The sequence below is a fragment of the Oncorhynchus kisutch genome, linkage group LG19 (genome assembly GCF_002021735.2).
Source record: "Oncorhynchus kisutch isolate 150728-3 linkage group LG19, Okis_V2, whole genome shotgun sequence".
Classification (NCBI taxonomy): domain Eukaryota; kingdom Metazoa; phylum Chordata; class Actinopteri; order Salmoniformes; family Salmonidae; genus Oncorhynchus; species Oncorhynchus kisutch.
This window is the reverse complement of record NC_034192.2, coordinates 29,326,413-29,347,849: the sequence shown is the minus strand read 5'-3', so window position 1 is coordinate 29,347,849 and position 21,437 is coordinate 29,326,413. Positions and strand designations below refer to the sequence as shown.

At 43.5% G+C, this 21,437-nt stretch overlaps 1 protein-coding gene across 1 annotated transcript in view; it reads left to right on the top strand.

Moving 5' to 3' along the window:
* Nucleotides 1–18,862, top strand: part of LOC109864592 (receptor expression-enhancing protein 2) — a 31,416-nt gene extending 12,554 nt beyond the window's left edge. The window contains exons 3-8 of the mRNA XM_020452439.2: nucleotides 3,012–3,088; nucleotides 3,377–3,497; nucleotides 3,728–3,841; nucleotides 4,066–4,252; nucleotides 13,370–13,542; nucleotides 14,547–18,862. Coding sequence (XP_020308028.1) covers nucleotides 3,012–3,088; nucleotides 3,377–3,497; nucleotides 3,728–3,841; nucleotides 4,066–4,252; nucleotides 13,370–13,542; nucleotides 14,547–14,636 — 762 coding nt within the window. The 3' untranslated portion in view covers nucleotides 14,637–18,862. The remainder of the gene's footprint in view (nucleotides 1–3,011; nucleotides 3,089–3,376; nucleotides 3,498–3,727; nucleotides 3,842–4,065; nucleotides 4,253–13,369; nucleotides 13,543–14,546) is intronic.
* The last annotated feature ends 2,575 nt before the right edge of the window (nucleotides 18,863–21,437 follow it).

Here is a 21,437-nt window from a genome sequence, read left to right as displayed (position 1 = left end):
CTATATTTAGTTTACGTTACAGCCTTATTCTAAAATGGATTCAATTGCCCCCCCAAATCTACACACAATACCCCATAATGACAGAACTGGTTTTTAGACATTTTTGTAAATGTGATTTATTTATTTTATCCTTAAGTATTCAGACCCTTTACTCTGAAGCAGCTTTTGGCTGCGATTTTTAAAGCCTCAAGTCTTCTTGGGTATGATGCTACAAGCTTAGCACATCTGCATTTGGGGAGTTTCTCCCATTCTTCTCTGCAGATCCTCTCAAGCTGGATGGGGAGCTTCGTTTCACAGCTATGTTCAGGTCTCTCCAGAGATGTTAGATCGGATTCAAGTCCGTGCTCTGGCTGTGCTGCTCAAGGACATTCAGAGACTTGTCCCAAAGGCACTCCTGCATTAGGGTCGTTGTGCTGTTGGAAGGTGAACCTCCCCATCTGAGTTCCTGAGTGCCCTGGAGCTGATTTTCATCAAGCATCTCTCTGTACTTTGCTCCGTTTATCTTTCCCTCAATCCTCCCAGTCCCTGCCGTTTTAAAACGCCCCCACAGCATGATGCTGCCACCACCATGCTTCATCGTAGGGATGGTGCAGGCAGGGACAAACTGAGAACAAAATATGTACCTGGACTTTTTGTCTCAGACCGGCCCACCAAATATCCCCCAGCAATACACCACAACCCACGCCACACTTAATGTAAACAAGATTACTGAACAATATAACAAATAGGGATAAAGTATTTCGTTTGTTCTTGAAGGGCTGTTTGTGGAAAGCCACTGGCACTGAATGTTAGCTGACTAAAGCTTTTAGGGTATATAAGAGCAATGTCGGCATACAAAGTGCCATTACTCAGCATCCATCGGCGATTTCTATCTATAACTGTATCCAGAATTTGATTATGGACCCCACTCTTGTATGCACTCTCTACCCCAGTAAAAGTCTCATCTTGTGCCATCTCTCCAGGCATGGGTTTTCTTCTTTCGAGCCCTTTTCGTTGGCCGAGTGGTCTCTAACTCCAGCTCTGTTTCCTCATCCAGTTCCTGCAACTTCCTGTTTGCCCACTGAAAAAATGTGCCTACAGCTGCCTTGACTTTTTCAAAATCTCTTGCCATTCCTTTCAGCTGCTCCTCTGTTGACACAACAATATGATGCACGGACAGAATGTCCATTCGTTTTGAAGATATTTTGAGATTGGTGAGGTGACCTGGAATATCTGCATTTTTTAAAAATGTATTGTTTCATACTTCAGCAACCCCCTCAATGTATCCTTGTGCCTTGACCCATGCAGTAGTGATGTTTTTCTGATCTTGTATGGTTGACAGAGTGAGAAGGACATCAACATACAGATTTCCAAAAGCTCCTAAGACCTTCTTTAAGGCACTGTCTTTAGCCCACCAGCCTGTCTCTCCGATTGGAGCAAGACGTCTGTCTTGGGTTCTTGCTCTCCTTCTCCAAAATGTTCATCCTCTAGTAGGATTCACTGAGGAAGATAGCTATGTTGTTATTGAGAGAGAAAAAAAGTGACCCACTTGCCAAGACACACTCTGTGTCTGCCAAAACAAGGTTCAATGTATGTACATAGCACCACCCATGCACTTGATTGGTGGACTTTGCAGAGAGCAGGGCAGAGAAGTCTTTATACTGGCCTTGCATACTGGAGGCTCCATTAGTGGAATTGCCAATGCGCTTGCTGATGTCAGGCTTCATGTTTTCCAGTACTTCACTCAGTACCTGGACAAAGTATTGTCCAGTGGATGCCTCGCATTTCACCACAGCCACAAGCCTCTCATGACGTTTGTCACACATTTGACTATGACAGAGCATTGATCTTGTGTTGTAGTGTCAATCTGGACTGAACATACAAGCTTCCTGGATTTCACTGGTTTTGTCAGACCAGAGTCTTGTTTCTGAGAGTCCTTTAGGCAAACTCCAACCTGGCTGTCATGTGCAGTTTTACTGAAGAGTGGCTTCTGTCTGTCCACTCTACCATAAAGGCCTGATTGGTAGAGTGCTGCAGAGATGGTTGTCCTTCTGGGAGGTTCTCCCATCTCCACATAGGAACTCTGGAGCTCTGTCAGAGTGACCATCGGGTTCTTGGTCACCTCTCTGACCAAGGCCCTTCTCCTCAGATTGCTCATTTTGGCCGGGCTGCCAGCTCTACGAAGAGTCTTGGTGGTTCCAAACTTCACCCATTTAAGAATGATGGAGGCCACTGTGTTCTTGGGGACCTTCAATGCTGCAGAAATGTTTTGGTACCCTTCCCCAGATCTGTGCCTCGACACAATCCTGTCTCTGATCTCTATGGACAACTTTGACCTCATGGCTTGATTTCTGCTCTGACATGCACTGTCATCTGTGGGACCTTATATAGACAGGTGTTTGTGCCTTTCCAAGTCATGTCCAATCAATTGAATTTACCACAAATGGACTCTAAGTACAAATGTCTCAAGGATGATAAATGGAAACAGGATGTGCCCGAGCTCAATTTGGAGTCTTTTATAACAAAGTGTCTGAATATTTATGTATGTCTTTTATTTTTAATACATTTGCAAACCATTTCTAAACCTGTTTTTCACTTTGTCATTATGGAGTATTGTGTGTAGATTGAGGGGAAAAACATGAATTTAATCCGTATTTAGAATAATGCTGTAACGTATCAAAATGTGGGGAAGGGGAAGGGGTCTGAATACGTTCTGAAGGGCACTGTATTAACTTGTTTGCACTCTGTCAGTGTGTCTTATAGGATTCATCCATACCATCTTGCTATTTATATTGCAATAAATGATGGTACACTCTCCACCCACTGACTGGATTTATTTCCATGCCCATCCTTTGGCAGTGATAGACCATGCATACTGATTCGGTTTATAAGGGCTGTAACGTGCATGCTTGTGTGTGTGCGGGAGACCGTGAATGCGCTACGTGTGTCTTGTCACATTCTTACGGCAGCTTACTGTAGGCTATGCTTTCATGTGCTATATTTGTGACGCTCTCTCCGTCGTTTGTGTCCAGGTGAAATGGATGATGTACTGGATAGTGTTTGCGTTATTCACCACAGTGGAGACCCTCACTGACTTGTTCATGTCCTGGTGAGTCATCTCTGACCACTGCCCTACAGCCACTATACAACACTAGCCCCTAGGATCAAAATACTTTGACAATACGTATTCATGGTTGAAAAGATGTGCTCACTAGGATTGCTATATTTAAATCAACTTCGGGTTTGTTTACATTTGTCATGGTCTAGGTAGGCTATTGCCTTCTGAAAAGTACCAAGATATCAGAGCAAATGCTTGGTACACCCTCTGGTCTCTGAACGAGTCCTAGCTCATTTTCCTTTCCAGCCTGTTAAGTATCTGGTGTGGTGGTCCATGCAGGTTTCCTTTCTACTTTGAGTTGAAGATAGCCTTTGTGATCTGGCTCCTGTCTCCGTACACTAAGGGCTCCAGCGTGCTCTACCGCAAGTTCGTCCACCCCACCTTGTCCAACAAGGAGAAGGTAATGTGTAACTCTTAACCGTGAACTCTAACCCTGTCTGACAAGGAGAGGGTTAGAGGTCACAATAAGATCCAGCTCTGTCTGCCTGTCAATTCTCTACTGGTTAGATGCGCTGACTCCTCTTTCTTTGTCTCCTCTTTGTTTTGTGTAACTGTCACCTGCTTTTGCTTTCCATTTGTTTCTCTCCTGTTTTCTTTTTCTTTTTTTACCTCATCTCTTCTGTCCTGTAGGAAATAGACGAGTACATCACCCAGGCCAAAGACCGTAGTTATGAGACTATGATGAGGTTTGGAAAGAGGGGGCTGAACTTGGCTGCTACAGCCGCCGTCACCGCAGCTAGCAAGGTAAGCAAGGCGCCGGGCCCCGACCGGGGGGGCGTGTCTGTGTGCACATGGTGTTTCCGTGTGCAAGAGAGGACGAAACTTACAATGTGCATATGCCATCCTGTGTGTTTGTCACCCCAAGGCGTTTTGAGGTGTGTGCTCTTACTGTATGCTCACTTCATGTGCCTTAGCACTGGAATGCTCTAGGGCGTCTGCAGTGTTTGAGCTATGTGTATGCTGTGCAGGGCCAGGGTGTGCTGTCGGAGAAGCTGCGTAGTTTCAGCATGCAGGACCTGACTCTGATCAACGATGGGGAGGAGCTGGGCCTGCGTTCCTCTGACCCGCGCATGAGAAGAGACGCCATGGACGACACAGTTACTGGAAGTAGCACGTTATCTAACACACTGCCCCGCGCCAAAGCCACACGCCAGAGTGGGTAACACACACACTCTCACACATGCTGGCTTGCGCCATCAAATCAAATGTATTTATATAGCCCTTCTTAGATCAGCTGATATCTCAAAATGCTGTACAGAAACCCAGCCTAAAACCCCAAACAGCAAGCAATGCAGGTTTAGAAGCACGGTGGCTAGGAAAAACTCCCTAGAAAAGCCAAAGGCTAGGAAGAAACCTAGAGAGGAACCAGGCTATGTGGGGTGGCCAGTCCTCTTCCTCCTTCCATACGGGCAGAGTATATAATGCATGCGTACAGATCACTGTGAATATTGGGGTATGTGGAACTGATCACCCCTGTCAGATCGGTGGTCAAAAAAGTTGGCGAGAAATGACAGCCATTTTAGTCATAGTATTACAGTACGTTGACTTGTCTGTCTGTACTCTTGTGCCTGTTGTCGAACAGCTCTTATCGGTACAGGGAGGGAGTTGGTGAAGTCATGTGATTTAAAAAAAACCTGCAGGATGCCAGGGAGGAAACACTCCAGAAGGGGAGGAGATGGGGGGGAGAGATAGCATGTGATGTCAGTGGGGCGTCTTTGTGTCTGACTGCACAGCTCTGTCTCTGTGGGGCTGGCAGATTGTGAATACAGGGGGAAACACTGAGGGAGAAAAGGAGAGTGAGGATGGGTTAGAAAGGGAATAAATCTAGTTCATGGGCAGTATGGCATGAAAGCCAGGAAAGAAGAGAACTAGTGTAGCGATGAGACAGACCATGTAAAAGAGAGAGAACAGGAAACGGTAACATCAAAAAATATATAATCAAATTTTATTGGTCACATACACATTTAGAAGATGTTATTGCGGGTGTGGTGCAATGCTTGTGTTCCAAGCTCCAACAGTGCAGTAATGTCTAACAATACACACATCTAAAAGTAAAATAATGGAAATATTAGGACGAGCAATATCGAAGTGACATTGACTAGAATACAGTGGGAAGAAAAAGTATGAACCTTTTAGAATTGCCTGGATTTCTGAATAAATTGGTCATAAAATGTTATCTGATCTTCATCCAAGTCACAATAGACGCACACCGTCTGCTTTAACTAATAAAACACAATTATAATTTATCATGTCTTTATTGAGCACACTGTGTAAACATTCACACTGGAGGGTGGTGAAAGTATGTGAACCCTTGGATTTAATAACAGGTTGACCCTCCTTTGGCAGCAATAACCTCAACCAAACATTTTCTGTAGTTACGGATCAGACCTGCACAACTGTCAGGAGGAATTTTGGACCATTCCTCTTTACAAAACTGTTGAAGACCACAATATTCTTAGGATGTCTGGTGTGAACCGCTCTCTTGAGGTCATGCCACAGCAGCTCAATTGGGTTGAGGTCAGGACTAACTGGGCCACTCCAGAAGGTGTATTTTCTTCTGTTCAAGCCATGCTGTTTTACTTCTGTCTTTTGGGTCGTTGTCCTGTTGCATCACCATACTTCTGTTGAGCTCCGATTGCCGGACAGATAGCCTTACATTCTCCTGCAAAATATCTTGATCAACTTGGGAATTGATTTTTCCGTCGATGGCAAGCTTCCAGGCGCTGAGGCAGCAAAGCAGCCCCAAACTATGATGCTCTCTCCACCAAAGTTTACAGTTGGGATGAGTTTTTGCTGTTGGTGTGCTGTGCCTTTTTGTTCTCCACACAGTGTTTTGTGTTCCTTACAAACAACTAGGCTTGCAAAGGGTCAGGAAATATCCTGAATTTTCCATTTGGAAGTTGGGAATTTGGGGAATTTTGCTTAAATTCATTATAACAGTGGCATTTTGTGTGGGATACACAAGGCAATTCTAGGTCTTGTGGCATATTTTGGTTAAACTATCCCCAATTCAATGGAATTGCAACCCTCTGCATGCACAGTGCAATCTTCCATCACATGTACAGCTGATTCTCAAGATCTTACACACTAATAAGATGCTATTGAGCCCACACTACTACACTGTCTGAGCCAAGGAATACATGCTTTCTGATAAGTTTTGATTACAATACTGGGTGGAGTAAATAGTAGCCTACAGCAAAGTAGCCTAAAATAATTTCTGCTAGATAGTTTTTGCTACCATGTGGGTTTTAGCTCACTTGAGCCTGCTAACTGAGGAGTGTTATTTCACCTGTTTCCATATATTTAATTTAAAAACATTTATCTTACAAAAGAGTTGTTTAATCTGTACATGAAATTGTATTTATTTTTTTACTCATTTTTTCCTAATCTTTACAGGAAAATGCCACGGGCACTATCTGATTTGTGGAGAAATTTCACTGCAGCTAATGTAGAAGGAAAAGCTATGTACATTTGCAAATACTGTGCCAAATCCTATATGAAGAATGCAACAAAGATGCAGAATCATCTGGCCAAGTGCATAAAGTTCCCTCTGTGCTTACAACAAGCAACCTCTGACAAAAGTCCTTCTATTCGAGGTGAAAATGATGAGTCCGACACCTCATCGATTGCAACAGCTCATGGTCCTCCTGGAATCCGTTTTTTTAACTCAATGGAGGAACGTAGTCAGGGAAATGCTGATGAATGTCTTGCTCGAGCTGTGTATACAACTGGTTCACGTCTGACGCTCACAGGCAATGTGTAGTGGAAGAGATTTCTGAATGTTCTTCGCCCAGCAAACACCCCTCCAACCAGACATGCTTAATCTACTCATTTGCTGGATACAGAGTTCAAGTGAAGGTCAGCAGACTGTATGGTGATCTCTGATGGGTGGTCGAATGTTTGTGGGCAAGGAATACTTAACTACATAATTTCCACCCCTCAACCAGTATTCTACAAGAGCACAGACACGAAGGACAACAGATTCCAGATGAGCTGAAGGCAGTCATCAGTGACCTTGGACCACAGGAGGTATTTGCAATGGTGACAGACAATACTGCGAACATGAAGGCTGCTTGGTCTAAAGTGGAGGAGTCCTTCCCTCACAGCACACCCATTGGCTGTGCTGCTCATGCATTGAATCTGCTCCTCAAGATATCATCTCACTGAAAACAATGGATACATTCTACAACAGAGCCAAGGAATTGGTTAGGTATGTGAAGGGTCCTCAAGTTATAGCAGCAATCTACCTCACCAAGCAAAATAAGAAGAATAGGAGCACAACAACAAATAAAATAAAATTGTATTAGTCACATGCACCTAATACATCAGGTGTAGACCTTACAGGGAAATGCTTACTTACTTACCAACAATTCAGTAAAAAAAAAAAAAAATGCAGACAATAAGAAGTAATTAAAGAGCAGCAGTAAAAATATTTACGAGACCATATACAGGGGGCTACCGGTACAGTCGATGTGCAGGGGCACTGGTTAGTTGAGCAGCGGGCGGGGGGGGGGGGGCACACTGCAAATATTCTGTGTAGCCATTTGATTAGATGTTCAGGAGTCTTAAGGCTTGGGGGTAGAAGCTGTTGAGAAGCCTCTTGGACCTAGACTTGGCGCACACCGGTACCGCTTGCCATGCGGTAGCAGAGAGAACAGTCTATGACTAGGGTGGTTGGAGTCTTTGACAATTCTTAGGGCCTTCCTCTGTCACCGCCTGGTATAAAGTTCCTAGGTGGCAGGAAGCTTGGCCCCATTGATATACTGGGCCGTTCGCACTACCCTCTAGTGCCTTGCGGTCAGAGGCCGAGCTGTTGCCATACCAGGTGGTGATGCAACCAGTCAGGATGCTCTCAATGGTGCAGCTGTAGAACCTTTTGAGGATCTGAGGACCCATGCCAAATCTTTTCCGTCTCCTGAGGGGGAATGGGTTTTGTCATGAGGGCATGACTGTCTTGGTGTGCTTGGACCATGTTAGTTTGTTGGTGATGTGGACACCAAGGAACTTGAACCTGCTCCACTGCAGCCTCGTCAATGAGAATGGGGGCGTGCTCGGTCCTTTTTTCCCCCTGTAGTCCACAATCATCTCCTTTGTCTTGATCACGTTGAGGGAGAGGTGTTGTCCTGGCACCACACGGCCAGGTCTCTGACCTCCTCCCTATAGGCTGTCTCGTCATTGTCGGTGATCAGGCCTACCACTTGTGTCATTGGCAAACTTAATGATGGTGTTGGTGTCGTGCAGTCATGAGTGAACAGGGAGTGCAGGAGGGGACTGAGCACACACCCCTGAGGTGCCCCAGTGTTGAGGATCAGCGTGGTGGATGTGTTACCTACTCTTAACACCTGGGGGCAGCCCGTCAGGTTCCATTTGATCCTTAGTGCCCTCAAAGCTCATCAATATGGTGTGGAAATGTCAAGGTGAGAGAGGGCAGTGTGGAGTGCAATAGAGATTGCATCATCTGTTGGGGCGGTATGCAAATTGGAGTGGGTGAGCCATGACCAGCCTTTCAAAGCATTTCATGACTATAGACGTGAGTGCTATAGGTCGTTCGTCATTTAGTGCCTGTGCCCAAGATCACTATGGTGGTCTGCTTGAAACATGTTGGTATTACAGACTCTGAGAGGTTGAAAATGTCAGTGACGACGCTTGCCATTTGGTCAGCGCATGCTCACAGTACACTTCCTGCTAACCCGTCTGGCTATGTTGCCTTGTGAATGTTGACCTGTTTGAAGGTCTTACATCGGCTGCGGAGAGCGTGATCACACCGTTGTCTGGAACAGCTGGTGCTCTCATGCATGTTTGAGTGTTATTTGCCTCGAAGTGAGCATAGAAGTAGTTTAGCTCATCTGATGTTGTGTCACTGGGCAGCTCTCGGCTGTGCTTCCCATTAAAGGCTGTAATGGTTTGAAAGCCCTGCCACATCTGACGAGCGTCAGAGCTGGTGTTGTATGATTCGATCTTAGTCCAGGATTGACGCGTTGCCTGTTTGATGGTTCGTCGGAGGGCATAGCGGGATTTCTTAAGCTTCCAGGTTCGAGTCCTGCCCCTTGAAAGCGGCAGCTCTAGCCTTTAGCTCAGTGTGGATGTTGCCTGTAATCCATGGCTTCTGGTTGGGGTATGTACATACGGTCACTGTGGGGACGACGTCATCGATGCACTTTTTGATGAAGCCAGAGACTGATATGGTGTACTCCTCAATTTTTGGAACATATTCCAGTCTGTGCTAGCAAAACAGTCCTGAAGCTTAGCGTCTGCTTCATCTGACCACTTTTTTTTATTGATCTAGTCACTGGTGCTTCCTGCTTTAATTTTTGCCAAATGGAGGGCGAGGTAGAGCTTTGTATGCATCTGTGTGTGGAGTATAGGTGGTCCCGAGTGTTTTGTTTTTTTCTCTTCTGATTGCACATTTTAACATGCTGATAGAAATTTGGTAAAACTGATTTAATTTTCCCTGCATTAAAGTCCCCTGCTACTAGGAGTGTTTTCTTGTTTGCTTATGGTGGAATACAGCTCATCCAATGCTGTCTTAGTGCCAGCCTGACTGTGGTGGTATGTAAACAGCTACGAAAAATACAGATGCAAACTTTCTTGGTAGATAGTGTGGTCTACAGCTTATCATGAGATAATCTACCTCAGGCGAGCAATATCTCAAGACTCCCTTAGATATTGTGCACCAGCTGTTATTTACAAAAATACATAGTCCGCCGCCCCTTGTCTTACCAGATGCCGCTGTTCTATCCTACCGGTGTAGTATGTAACCAGCCAGCTGTACGTTGAGTGTCATCGTTCAGCCACGACTAAAAGACGTAAGATAGTTATGAGTGTCCATAAGATAGTTTTTAGTGTCCTGTTGGTAGTTTAATCTTCCGGGTAGCTCGTCGATTTTTATTCTCCAAATATTGCACATTTGCTTGCAGAATGGAGGGAAGTGGGAGTTTATTCGATCGCCTACAAATTCTCAGAAGGCAGCCTGCCTTTTGGCCCCTTTTTTCTCCACCTCTATACTCAAATCGTGGGAATCTGGGCCTGTTCCCGAGAAAGCAGTTTATCATTCACGTCGGGCTCGTCAGAGTCGTGAAAGGGGATAAAAAGGATTCTGCTAGCCGTGGTGAGTAATTGCAGACCTGATGTCTAGAAGTTCGGTAGAGGCAACATTATGTACAAAATAAGTTAACATTTAAAAAAAAAGAAGTTACAAACAATGCAAATAAACGAGCAAAAAAACACTAGGTTGGCCTAGTGCCTTCCTCTCAACACCACCTTTGGGGTTGTCATGTTTGACTGTCTCCTGGAGGGGAAGGAGTTGCTCCAAGAAATGGCCATCAAGAGGATCCTTCTGGATGATGTATTTAGGGAGAGTGTGGGAAGCAGCCTGAAACTCATGCTACTTACCTATAGCAGTAGCCATTGCACGGATTGAGGGAGAGAATGCCATCCTGTCTGATATTAAGAGACAGATTGCAGATGTAAGAGAATAAATCCGTACTGCCCTGCCCACTTCACTGTTTCTCCAAGCAGAGGAAACTGCAGTTCTGAAATGCATCAAAAAGCATGAAGACTTCTGCCTAATGCCCATACACACCTCAGCGTACATGTTGGACCCCAAGTATACTGGCACGAGTATCCTGTCTGGTGTAGAGATCAACAAGGCCTATGATGTCATCACTACTGTCTTGCGCCACCTTGTCCTGGATGAGGGAAAGTCTGGTCTGGTGAAGTCTGGTGAAGTACACTTCCAAGCAAGAGCTTTGGGATGGAGATGCAATATATCTCATCCACCTGGTGAAAGGGACTTTGTGGATCTGAGGCTCATTCCCCTGTTGCCTCCATCATCCTCCAAATCCCACCAACATCAGCCACCTCGTTTGGGAACACACACCAAACCACGCAACAGGCTGACCAATACAAGGGTTGAAAAATTGATGGCCATCTGGGAAAATTTGAGGCTTTTTGAGCCTGACAACGAGCCATCATCAAGGTTGGAAAGGGACATTGAAGATGAAGCCTCAGTCGGATGTTCAAGAGGTGGACAATGAGGAGGTCCAGGGAGAAGACATGAATACCTGAGCTTTGGTTTCTAGATCATGTTACAGATGTATGTTAAATGTTTTTGGGAGATAGATCATTCAATATTTATTTTGTTCAGTGAAATCATCCCATGTCAATAGTCAACTCATTTAATTAAAGCTAAATTTGTAACTAAACTTTTTTTTTTCTATTGGAAGGATTTAATCATTTGCAATTGTCTACTTATGATAAGGTAAGGTTCTTTTCTGTCTCCATATGGTAAATATATCCAATGCAAAAAACATATTTTAAATGGTGTTAATAATGTGAATTCCCACGGAAAGTTTACACCTAAATATTCCCCAAAAATGTGCAACCTTACAAACAGGACTTTATTTTAATTTGTCCATAGAATATTTTGCCAGTAGCGCTGTGGAACAACCAGGTGCACTTTTGCAAATATCAGATGTGCAGCAATGTTGTTTTTTTGGACAGCAATGGCTTCTTCCGTGGTGTACGTTTTGTAGACTTGTCAACAGGGATGTTAGCATCTTCCAGAGATTTCTGTCAAATCTGACACTTGGATTCTTCTTAATCCCATTGAGCATTCTGTGCTGTGCTCTTAGTCATCTTTGTAGGACGGCCTCTCCCAGGGAGAGTAGCAACAGTACTTACATTTCTGTTTATAGACAATTTGTCTTACCGTGGACTGACTTTTAGAGATACTTTTGTCACCCTTTCCAGCTTTATGCAAGGCAACAATTAATATTCTGAGATCTTTTTTGCTTGAGACATGGTTCATATCATTCAATGCTTCTTGTGAATAGCAAACTCAAATTTAGAGTTTTTTTTGATGGGGCAGGGCAGCTCTAAACAAATCTCCAATCTCGTCTCAGTGATTAGACTCCAGGTTAGTTAACTCCTGACTCCAATGAGCTTTTGGAGAAGTCATTAGCCTAGGGGTTCACATACTTTTTCCAATCTACACTGTGGTTGTTTTAAATTAGGTATTCAAAATATACAAGAAAAATACTGTGTTTATTATTTCAAGCACACTGTCTATTGTTGTGACTTAGATGAACTGCAGGCGGTGCAGTTGCTGTACCAGGATGCGCTCAATTGTGTATCTGTAAAAGTTTGATGGTCTTAGGGCCAAGCTGAATTTCTTCAGCCTACTGAGGTGGCGCCGCCTTCCACACACACATGTCTGTGTGGGTGGACCATTTTCAAATTGTCAATGATGTGTACGCCGTGGAACTTGAAGCTTTTCACCTTCTCCACTGTGGTCCCGTTGACATAGATAGGGGCGTGCTCTGCTGTTTCCTGAAGTCCACGATCGGCTCCTTCGTTTTGGTGATGTTGAGGGAGAGGGTTATTATTCTGGCACCACCCCTCTAGGGTCCTCACCTCCTCCCTGTAGGCTCTTGTCATTGTTGGTAAACAGGCCTACTACTGTTGTCTGCAAACTTGATTGAGTTGGAGGTGTGCATGGCCACACATTCATGGGTGAACAGGGAGTACAGGAGGGGGCTGAGCATGCACTCTTGTGGGGCCCCTGTGTTGAGGGTCAGTGAAGTGGTGTTGTTTCCTACCAGTCAGGAAGTCCAGGACCCAGTTGCACAGGGCGGGGTTCAGACCCAGGGTCCCGAGCTTAATGATGCACTTGGAGGGTACTATGGTGTTGAATGCTGAGCTGTAGTCAATGAACAGCATTCTTACATGGGTATTCCTCTTGTCCAGATGGGATAGGGCAGCATACAGTGCGATGGTCTGTGGATCTATCTATGATCCTTAACTAGCCTCTCAAAGCACTTCATGATGACAGAAGTGAGTGCTACGGTGCCATAGTCATTTAGTTCAGTAACCTTTGCTTTATTGGGTAGGATCAATGGTGGACATCTTGACGCAAGTGGGGACAGCAGACTGGGATAGGGAGAGATTGAATATGTCCGTAACCAAAACTGGAGGGTTTAACGCGTGAGCTCCTGTTAGTGGCTATAGGCATGTACTCTCGTCTCATTCACCAACCACATGTCTGATAGAGCCTAGAAACCTGCCATGTATTCTCCATGAAGCAAACAGCATGAAACTGGGAGGGACCTACCTGAACTTGTTTTCATTGCAAAACTTTTTCTGTTTGGTGTAAACGGTTTCTGTTGCACGCAGTAGCAAAATGTTTTGCAACTAATGAATACACCCCTGGCACACTAGTGGGAATGTGATGATGATTTTCACTCATGACAATCCCTCTGTCCAATCCCACAGCTCGTTCCTCCATGGTTCCTCATCTTGACGAATCGTCGCAGCACAGCTCGGACCAATCAGACACCAGGAGCATCACCACGGAGCATTCTGACGAGGACGTCTTGGAGAAGGCCCCCGTAAAACGCACAGCCAGCGTCAGGGCAACCAAAAAACTTCCCGCTGCCAAGACAGAGGTAGGGGATCACACACAGTGGATTGGGGCTTATGCATTATTTCTGACAGTGACTGCTTCTTCTGCACTGAGGTGAGTCAGAAAAGTCATGGTTTTAAGTGCACTGGCTGTGTGTGCCTGTATTGTGAGTGTAAATGTGGAAATCAAAAAGGAAAATTGCACATACCACTGTTTTAAGGAGTCACAGCGCAACCCTCAGTGAAGGATCAATTCAGTCTCGCCCCGCTCTTAACCCCTAATATGTTTAAGTGTGTGCAAATCACAAATCACCCACAGTATAACTGTATAATCCTCCAATAGAAATACTCTCATATATTATCATGTATGAATATCAGCTCTCGCCTTCTCCGGCAGCTGTGTAGATGCTGCCCTAGACACAGTTCTATGATCAGCTGAGTCTTTAATCTTAGTGGAGGGAAATGCTAAACTTGCCTTAGATCAGTATGTAAGGGGAAACCTCATCCTACTCTACTCTTAAATTAAAAAAAATATATATATTATTCACCTCCACGATTTACGATGGCGTTTAGCAGCGACTAATGTGGACATACTGGAGCGTCGACGTTACACAATATATAGTTTAAAAAATGACAGATTTCAGCACCTGAAGAATAGCCCGCAATTACACACGACATTGTTCTGTGTCATTTTGAGCTATTCTTTGGGTGCTGAAATAAATGTGATGTCGCTGTCCAACAATAATCCCCAACCAAATTTACTGAGTATGAGCAAAGTTGGTAAAAGTGTTATGAAAATGATTCACAGCTGTAATTGCAAGGTGCTTCCACCAGGTATTAACTCCAGGGGGGTGGAGACTTATTCAATTATGATATTTCAGTTGATTTGTAAAAATTTTATTTGGCAAATCTTTAACTTTCTTTCACTTTGAAAATGTGGAGTTAGACGGCTCTTGTGCCCTTGTCCAAGTTCTCTGAATATATATATATTTTTTTTTATTCTAATTTTCTCTTCGGTAAACTCCTTGCATCTCTTCCCTCCTGTCAGACGACTACTACTACTAAGACGGTGAAAAAGATGCCAAAGAAGAAGACTGCCACTACAGCTATAGCCAGCAACAACGGCGAGTCACAATGATACCGGAATCTACTGTCCCGATCTACACCCTACTGTACGCTACTACACACACACACACACACACACACACACACACACACAGACACAGCCAAGGACCTCTGGACAGTCACTCTTGCCAGTTAAGCGCAACTCACAGGTTTCGTTCTACTATATATGCCCAGCTTCATTTCAACTCACAGGTTTCGTTCTACTATATGTATGGCCAGCTTCATGTCAACTCACAGGTTTCGTTCTACTATATGTATGGCCAGCTTCATGTCAACTCACAGGTTTCGTTCTACTATATGTATGGCCAGCTTCATGTCAACAGCACTTTTTATTTAACCTGCTGCTTACATTTGAGGTTGTATAGTCATTGACATCAGTGTATGTAAGTGCATGTTTTGTTTGAGGTAATGGCAGTGATGGCCTGTTAACTGAACTGAAAATGTGTTGCTTCCTTCCTCCTGTACTGTTTACAGCCTTCTGTCTTGTCTATCCAAGGCCTCACACTGGATTGACTTGACTTAATCCTCTTGGTCCCTTTAGGAGCATAGGGCATCCACCCTGGCTCTTCAACTCACTCACTGTGCGAGGGCTTTTGCGTCTTGCCAGGAGATTCCTGCTGGATTATTGGAGACTCATTCTTTCTCAGGATCAGCTTAAGCTGCCTGAGTCCTTATGTTATCCAATGCTAAACTGGCCTTAGATCAGTGTTTTAAGGGCAGCATTCCAGTCAGCATGTTATCTACTCTCTATTGGAAGGTAGTTTGAGGCTGCCATGTAGGGGAAGGTACTATAGCGGACTAGGCATGTCTGGAGGAGAGAGCAGGGAGGCCAGGGAAGAGAGAGAGAGAGAGAGAGAGAGGGAGAGAGAGGGAGGGGTGCAAAATAGTTGTGGACCGGACAGACTAGCTCTGCTCAACATGTCCTTACTATGGAGATCAGTCTCACCGCTGTCTGTGGAAGTCTATAGGGCCATGCCCCTATCCCCTTTGGGAAGTCTGTCTGTACATGGAGGCGGTCTTGTCGTCCCCGGAAAGCGGAGGACATTCTGGGAGCACTTAGATCTCTAACTGTGTTAAGCTCATGCCAAGGTTTCTCATATCATTCACTCTGCTGTTGAGGAGCAGTGGTTCCCATCGAGACTGATAAACACTTGGTCACGCGCTGGCAGAGCGATGAACAGAGCGGTGTGTGTGTGTTCTCCCTCTGAACAACTCTACCCATTTCTCACTCGGTGCAGAACAGAAAGTCCAGCAGAAAGACCCACAGATTCAGGCGTCATTACCTTTTGTGTCTGCGTGTTTATATTTTTGGAACATGACCACACTTCTGTTTCCCCCCCCCCCCTCCTCTCTGTTGACCCAACTGCATAGAGACAGAATGACATTTAGCATTCTATGACCACTTCTAATCACAAACATTTATTTGATTCATTTAAAACTCAGTACAACCACATGTTGATAATGCGTTTAAAATCATTGAGGATGACAACGTTAATGGTCCTATTTAAATGACTCAAATGTACAGACAGTACATAGTAGGCCTCTGCTACACAGACCTAGCATACTTGGGTTAACACTTTTCAAAGCGTGCACGAAGTGAAACATTGAAATGATGGCGATTGAAAATCTGCTGTTTTTGGGATGAAGTTGAGGCAATTTGAGCTGGAAAGTCATTGTAGGTTCAGAGGAGAGGGCATCGACAGAACAGCCAAGGAGAAACGAAGGGAGTCTGAAAAAACAGGCCCAGAGCTCTACAACAGTGCGCACCACCTGCTTTTCTGAATGGTCAGTCACTCGATTGGAGTCAGGAATGTAGCGCCCACCTGGGTGAGGCCACAGCTGCTGAAAAGCCACTAAATCTTGACAGTGGTTAGGAGCATTCCCTGAACGGTCCCTGAATTTCCTCTGCTACCTCTGGCTACAAAATGCAGTTCTTGCTGTAATCCTTCCAAACGGATTAAACAAAAAAAACGGATTATTTTGAATCCAGACAAACCGCTAGCTATCAAGCCAAAAGATGGACTTTTCATCACAATCCTGCAAATCTGAGAGTCAAGACCACAGGATATAGAGCAGTCAAAACCCACAAAATAAATACAAATATTTAGAGCTCTTTGCCTAGGCTATGTTATGATGCCATGGCAACCACAGAACCAATAATCATAATCATCATAATATTATAACCATCAATAACATCAATGTCTTACACTGCAGCGCTTAGCCTAGCTATACTGTACTCTCCTGTGTCTGACAACCAAACATTTTAATTGAATTGTGTTAGATTTGTGCTTTAGGGTTATTTTTGGTTACTCTAAATTGGGCGGACACACAGGACGTGTGGACATTTAGCGTTAGTGGCATCAGGGTGGTGTTGTGCCTTATTAGGAAGACCTTCAGGCTGTCTGGCTCTTACCTGGGTGAGCACCCCAGTCTGACTGGTGAAATATCTGAGGGATCAACTACTATCATAGTCCTAAATTGTCACACTAGGTGTTGTCAACTATTGTAGCCTATATGACTAATGTCACACACTACTTATATTCCTGAATAGGTTAGTTATGCATGACATATCTCTACTTCTGGGCCTGTATCCACGAAGCGTCTCCAATTAGGAGTGCTGATCTAGGATCGGGACCCTACCTGTCCGTATAATCATATCAAGGAATCAAATCTGAAGGGCCTAGATCAGCACTCCCACGCTGAGGCGCTTTAAGGACACGGGGCCCAGATGTCTGTTAATCCAGGGTCTCGACCATATCGTTGTTTCTCTGAAAGAGAGCAGCTAAACTAGCATATCCTCGTCATCTGACAGTAGCCACCTCAAACATGGTGGAAACTGGCTTACCCTGTTAGATGTAAGGATACTGTGGATAAATGATCTTCCAATAGTGTCTAAAACTGTTAAAACGATGTGCCCTGCTAGTGTTTTTCTTAAAAAATATGTATACATCCATAGCATACAGGTGGGTTTTTGGACGAGTGTTCTTTAGGGCATCTAATCAAATGCCCTTTAAACTATTGCCTTGTCTGAAATCTAACCCTAACCTTGTCCCTACCCTCAGACACCTCCTTGTCAATCTCTCCTAGATACTGTGGTAGAGTGCAAAGGATTGCATGGGATTAGCTATAAAAAAAATATTAAAAAACCTGTGACAAGAGCACCACCTAGCTTCCTTGTAGATTAGGTTGAGTTTCCACCATGTTGTGCTTTGTCTAATACCTATCTGATCCTCTCATATCCAGGACTGTGTTGGGTTAATTTGAACGTAAGGAGTTGATTTTTGGACTGGGCGTGCTTTATGGGTTCCTTTTTGCTTTGGGCAGGTTTTATTTGGAGTTCCCTTTTTATTGAGTCTAAATTGAAAGCATGAGACTACTGCACTTGTGTGTTGCTGCTGTATGCAGTGTGACACTGATTTGAACCAGTAGTGGGAGACATACTCCAACCGTTTTAGAGATACTGAAGTGTTACAAGTTACTTCCATGTACACACGATGTAAAAGTAATTTTCTGATTGTATAAAATAGTTTGCTTGCCTTTATTCTTCATGAATACATAGGTTTTTTTTCTTTTTAAGACTTGATTTGTATTCTTTTTGGGTTTTAAAATGAAATCATATTGGATTTCCTTAAGAGGAGGCACCTCAACCCCTCTGTAAAGTCTTATGCTGTGAAGAGTGCTACTTGTGTTTTTTTTTTTTAATCTCTTCTCGATTTTTCTGTCTCAAGAAGAGACATTTTAATTGGTCAGTGAACGACCAATAACAGTTGCTTTCCTTGTCCCAGTCCTGTAGGAATTTGCTCAGAGAATGGGAATTTCTCAGTCTGGTATTCCGAAAATGTTGTGTTTTGAAGTCATGTAGCCCGAAGCGGTCTTTTACAGTGTCTGCTCCCCCCTTTCTATCAGGCTGGCTGCATATTCCACAAAGGCTATTCGATTGTGTACTTTTTTTCTGTTTTTAATTTGCTACAGTTTGCACTGAAGAGAAGATGGCCTATTGAACGCTTTCTAGTTGTCATTACAACATTACTTGACATTTTAATGTTCATTTCATTTTTTTGGATATTTATTTTTGGAATCAGTAATCAATAATCAGTATTATTGTGTACAGGAAGTCTCATTGTGAGAATATTCTGGATATGAATATTGTTTGTGCCAATTATCAATACTCCACTGTAATTAAGGATGAGTCATATACCAATAACTGCTACTAATAAAGAAAACATATTACACTCCTTATCTATCTTGTGTTTTCTATTTTACCTTATTGCCAATAACTTGTAACTGATCATTTAAAAAAAGTTATTCTATTTAAAAAGGTATGTAACCTTTTGGGTAACTACCAAATTCATGAATGAGTTATAGATCTGTCACTCATTGAAAGCAAGTCTACGAAGCGGTAGATTGGTTCTATGGGTGCTTTTTCTATGCTTCCCATTAAGTTGATTTTTTTTTAACGTGTTTTACTTTCAGTTTTGTACACCAGCTGAAAATATATTTTTGGTTATAATTCGCAGCGGTTTACATGGTACAATGATTCTCTACAATGTCACAAACTGAAATATTAAGTTAGTGGGGCAAAAAAGTATTTAGTCAGCCACCAATTGTGCAAGTTCTGCCACTTAAAGATGAGAGGCCTGTAATTTTCATAGGTACACTTCAACTATGACAGACAATGAGAAAAAAAAATCCAGAAAATCACATGATTTAAAAAAAAAATTTTTAATGAATTAATTTGCAAATTCTGGTGGAAAATAAGTATTTGGTCACCTACAAACAAGCAAGATTTCTGGCTCTCAGACATGTAACTTCTTTAAGAGGCTCCTCTGTCCTCCACTCGTTACCTGTATTAATGGCACCTGTTTGAACTTGTTATCAGTATAAAAGACACCTGTCCACAACCTCAAACAGTCACACTCCAAACTCCACTATGGCCAAGACCAAAGAGCTGTCAAAGGACACCAGAAACAAAATTGTAGACCTGCACCAGGCTGGGAAGACTGAATCTGTAATAGGTAAGCAGCTTGGTTTGACGAAATCAACTGTGGGAGCAAATATTAGGAAGTGGAAGACATACAAGACCACTGATAATCTCCCTCGATCTGGGGCTCCCGTCTGAAGTTTGCTAGAGAGCATTTGGATGATCCAGAAGAAGATTGGGAGAATGTCATATGGTCAGATGAGACCAAAATATAACTTTTTGGTAAAAACTCAACTAGTGTTTGGAGGACAAAGAATGCTGAGTTGCATCCAAAGAACACCATACCTACTGTGAAGCATGGGGGTGGAAACATCATGCTTTGGGGCTGTTTTTCTGCAAAGGGACCAGGACGACTGATCCGTGTAAAGGAAAGAATGAATGGGGCCATGTATCGTGAGATTTTGAGTGAAAACCTCCTTCCATCAGCAAGGGCATTGAAGATGAAACGTGGCTGGGTCTTTCAGAATGACAATGATCCCAAACACACCGACCGGGCAACGAAGGAGTGGCTTCGTAAGAAGCATTTCAAGGTCCTGGAGTGGCCTAGCCAGTCTCCAGATCTCAACCCCATAGAAAATCTTTGGAGGGAGTTGAAAGTCCGTGTTGCCCAGCAACAGCCCCAAAACATCACTGCTCTAGAGGAGATCTGCATGGAGGAATGGGCCAAAATTCCAGCAACAGTGTGTGAAAACCTTGTGAAGACTTACAGAAAACGTTTGACCTCTGTCATTGCCCACAAAGGGTATATAACAAAGTATTGAGATAAACTTTTGTTATTGACCAAATACTTATTTTCCACCATAATTTGCAAATTCATAGAAAATCCTAGTTGAATTGTACCTATGATGAAAATTACAGGCCTCTCATCTTTTTAAGTGGGAGAACTTGCACAATTGGTGGCTGACTAAATACTTTTTTGCCCCACTAACTATTTTAGCAACCACGAAAGGGAGATTTCTGCATATTGCACCTTGTTTAATGTTACTTTCATCCCTCTTTAAAGATTACCTCGTCATGCATTCCAAGATTAAAAGGTGAACTGCACTCACAAATCCGCGTTTGTTTCTTCCGGTGCTGATTAATAACAAATGGAGAGACCATTACTGTGGGTTTAATGTGGGTGTTTCTTGGGTGCGTCTTTGCCATTTAATCACCAACAAACAAGGATAGTAGTGAGTAACTTAGCGACAGTGAGAAACTAAGCTAGTTTTGCTATGGAGAGAAGGTTTGAAGCGCAGGACGCCTCTCCTCCTGACTGACTAGCCATCTCAAGATCTGCTAATTCCATTCTAATATAGTACCAGTCAAAAGTTTGGACACAACTACTCTAGTTTTTACATTGTAAAATAATAGTGAAGATATCAATTATAAATAACACATGGAATCATGTAGTAACCACAATTCTTTGAAGTAGCCACCCTTTGCCTTGACAGCTTTGCACACTTGTTATTCTTCAACCAGCTTCACCTGTAATGTTTTTCCAAGTCTTGAGGGAGTTCCCACATATGCTGAGCACTTGTTGGCTGTTTTCCTTCACTCTGCAGTCCAATTCCTCTCAAACCATCTCAATTGGGTTGAGGTCAGGTGATTGTGGAGGCCAGGTCATCTGATGCAGCACTCTTTCACACTCCTCCTCCTTGGTCAAATAGCCATTATACACCCTGGAGGTGTGTTGGGTCAATGTCCTGTTGAAAAACAAATGATACTCCCTCTAAGCTAAATCAAGATGGGATGTGTTGATGAATAGGTATATGAGAAACGAGACCAAGTCGAGACGCTGGACAAGGTGGATACGGTATAGTAAAGGCCGTTTATTCAAGGGTAATGATATCT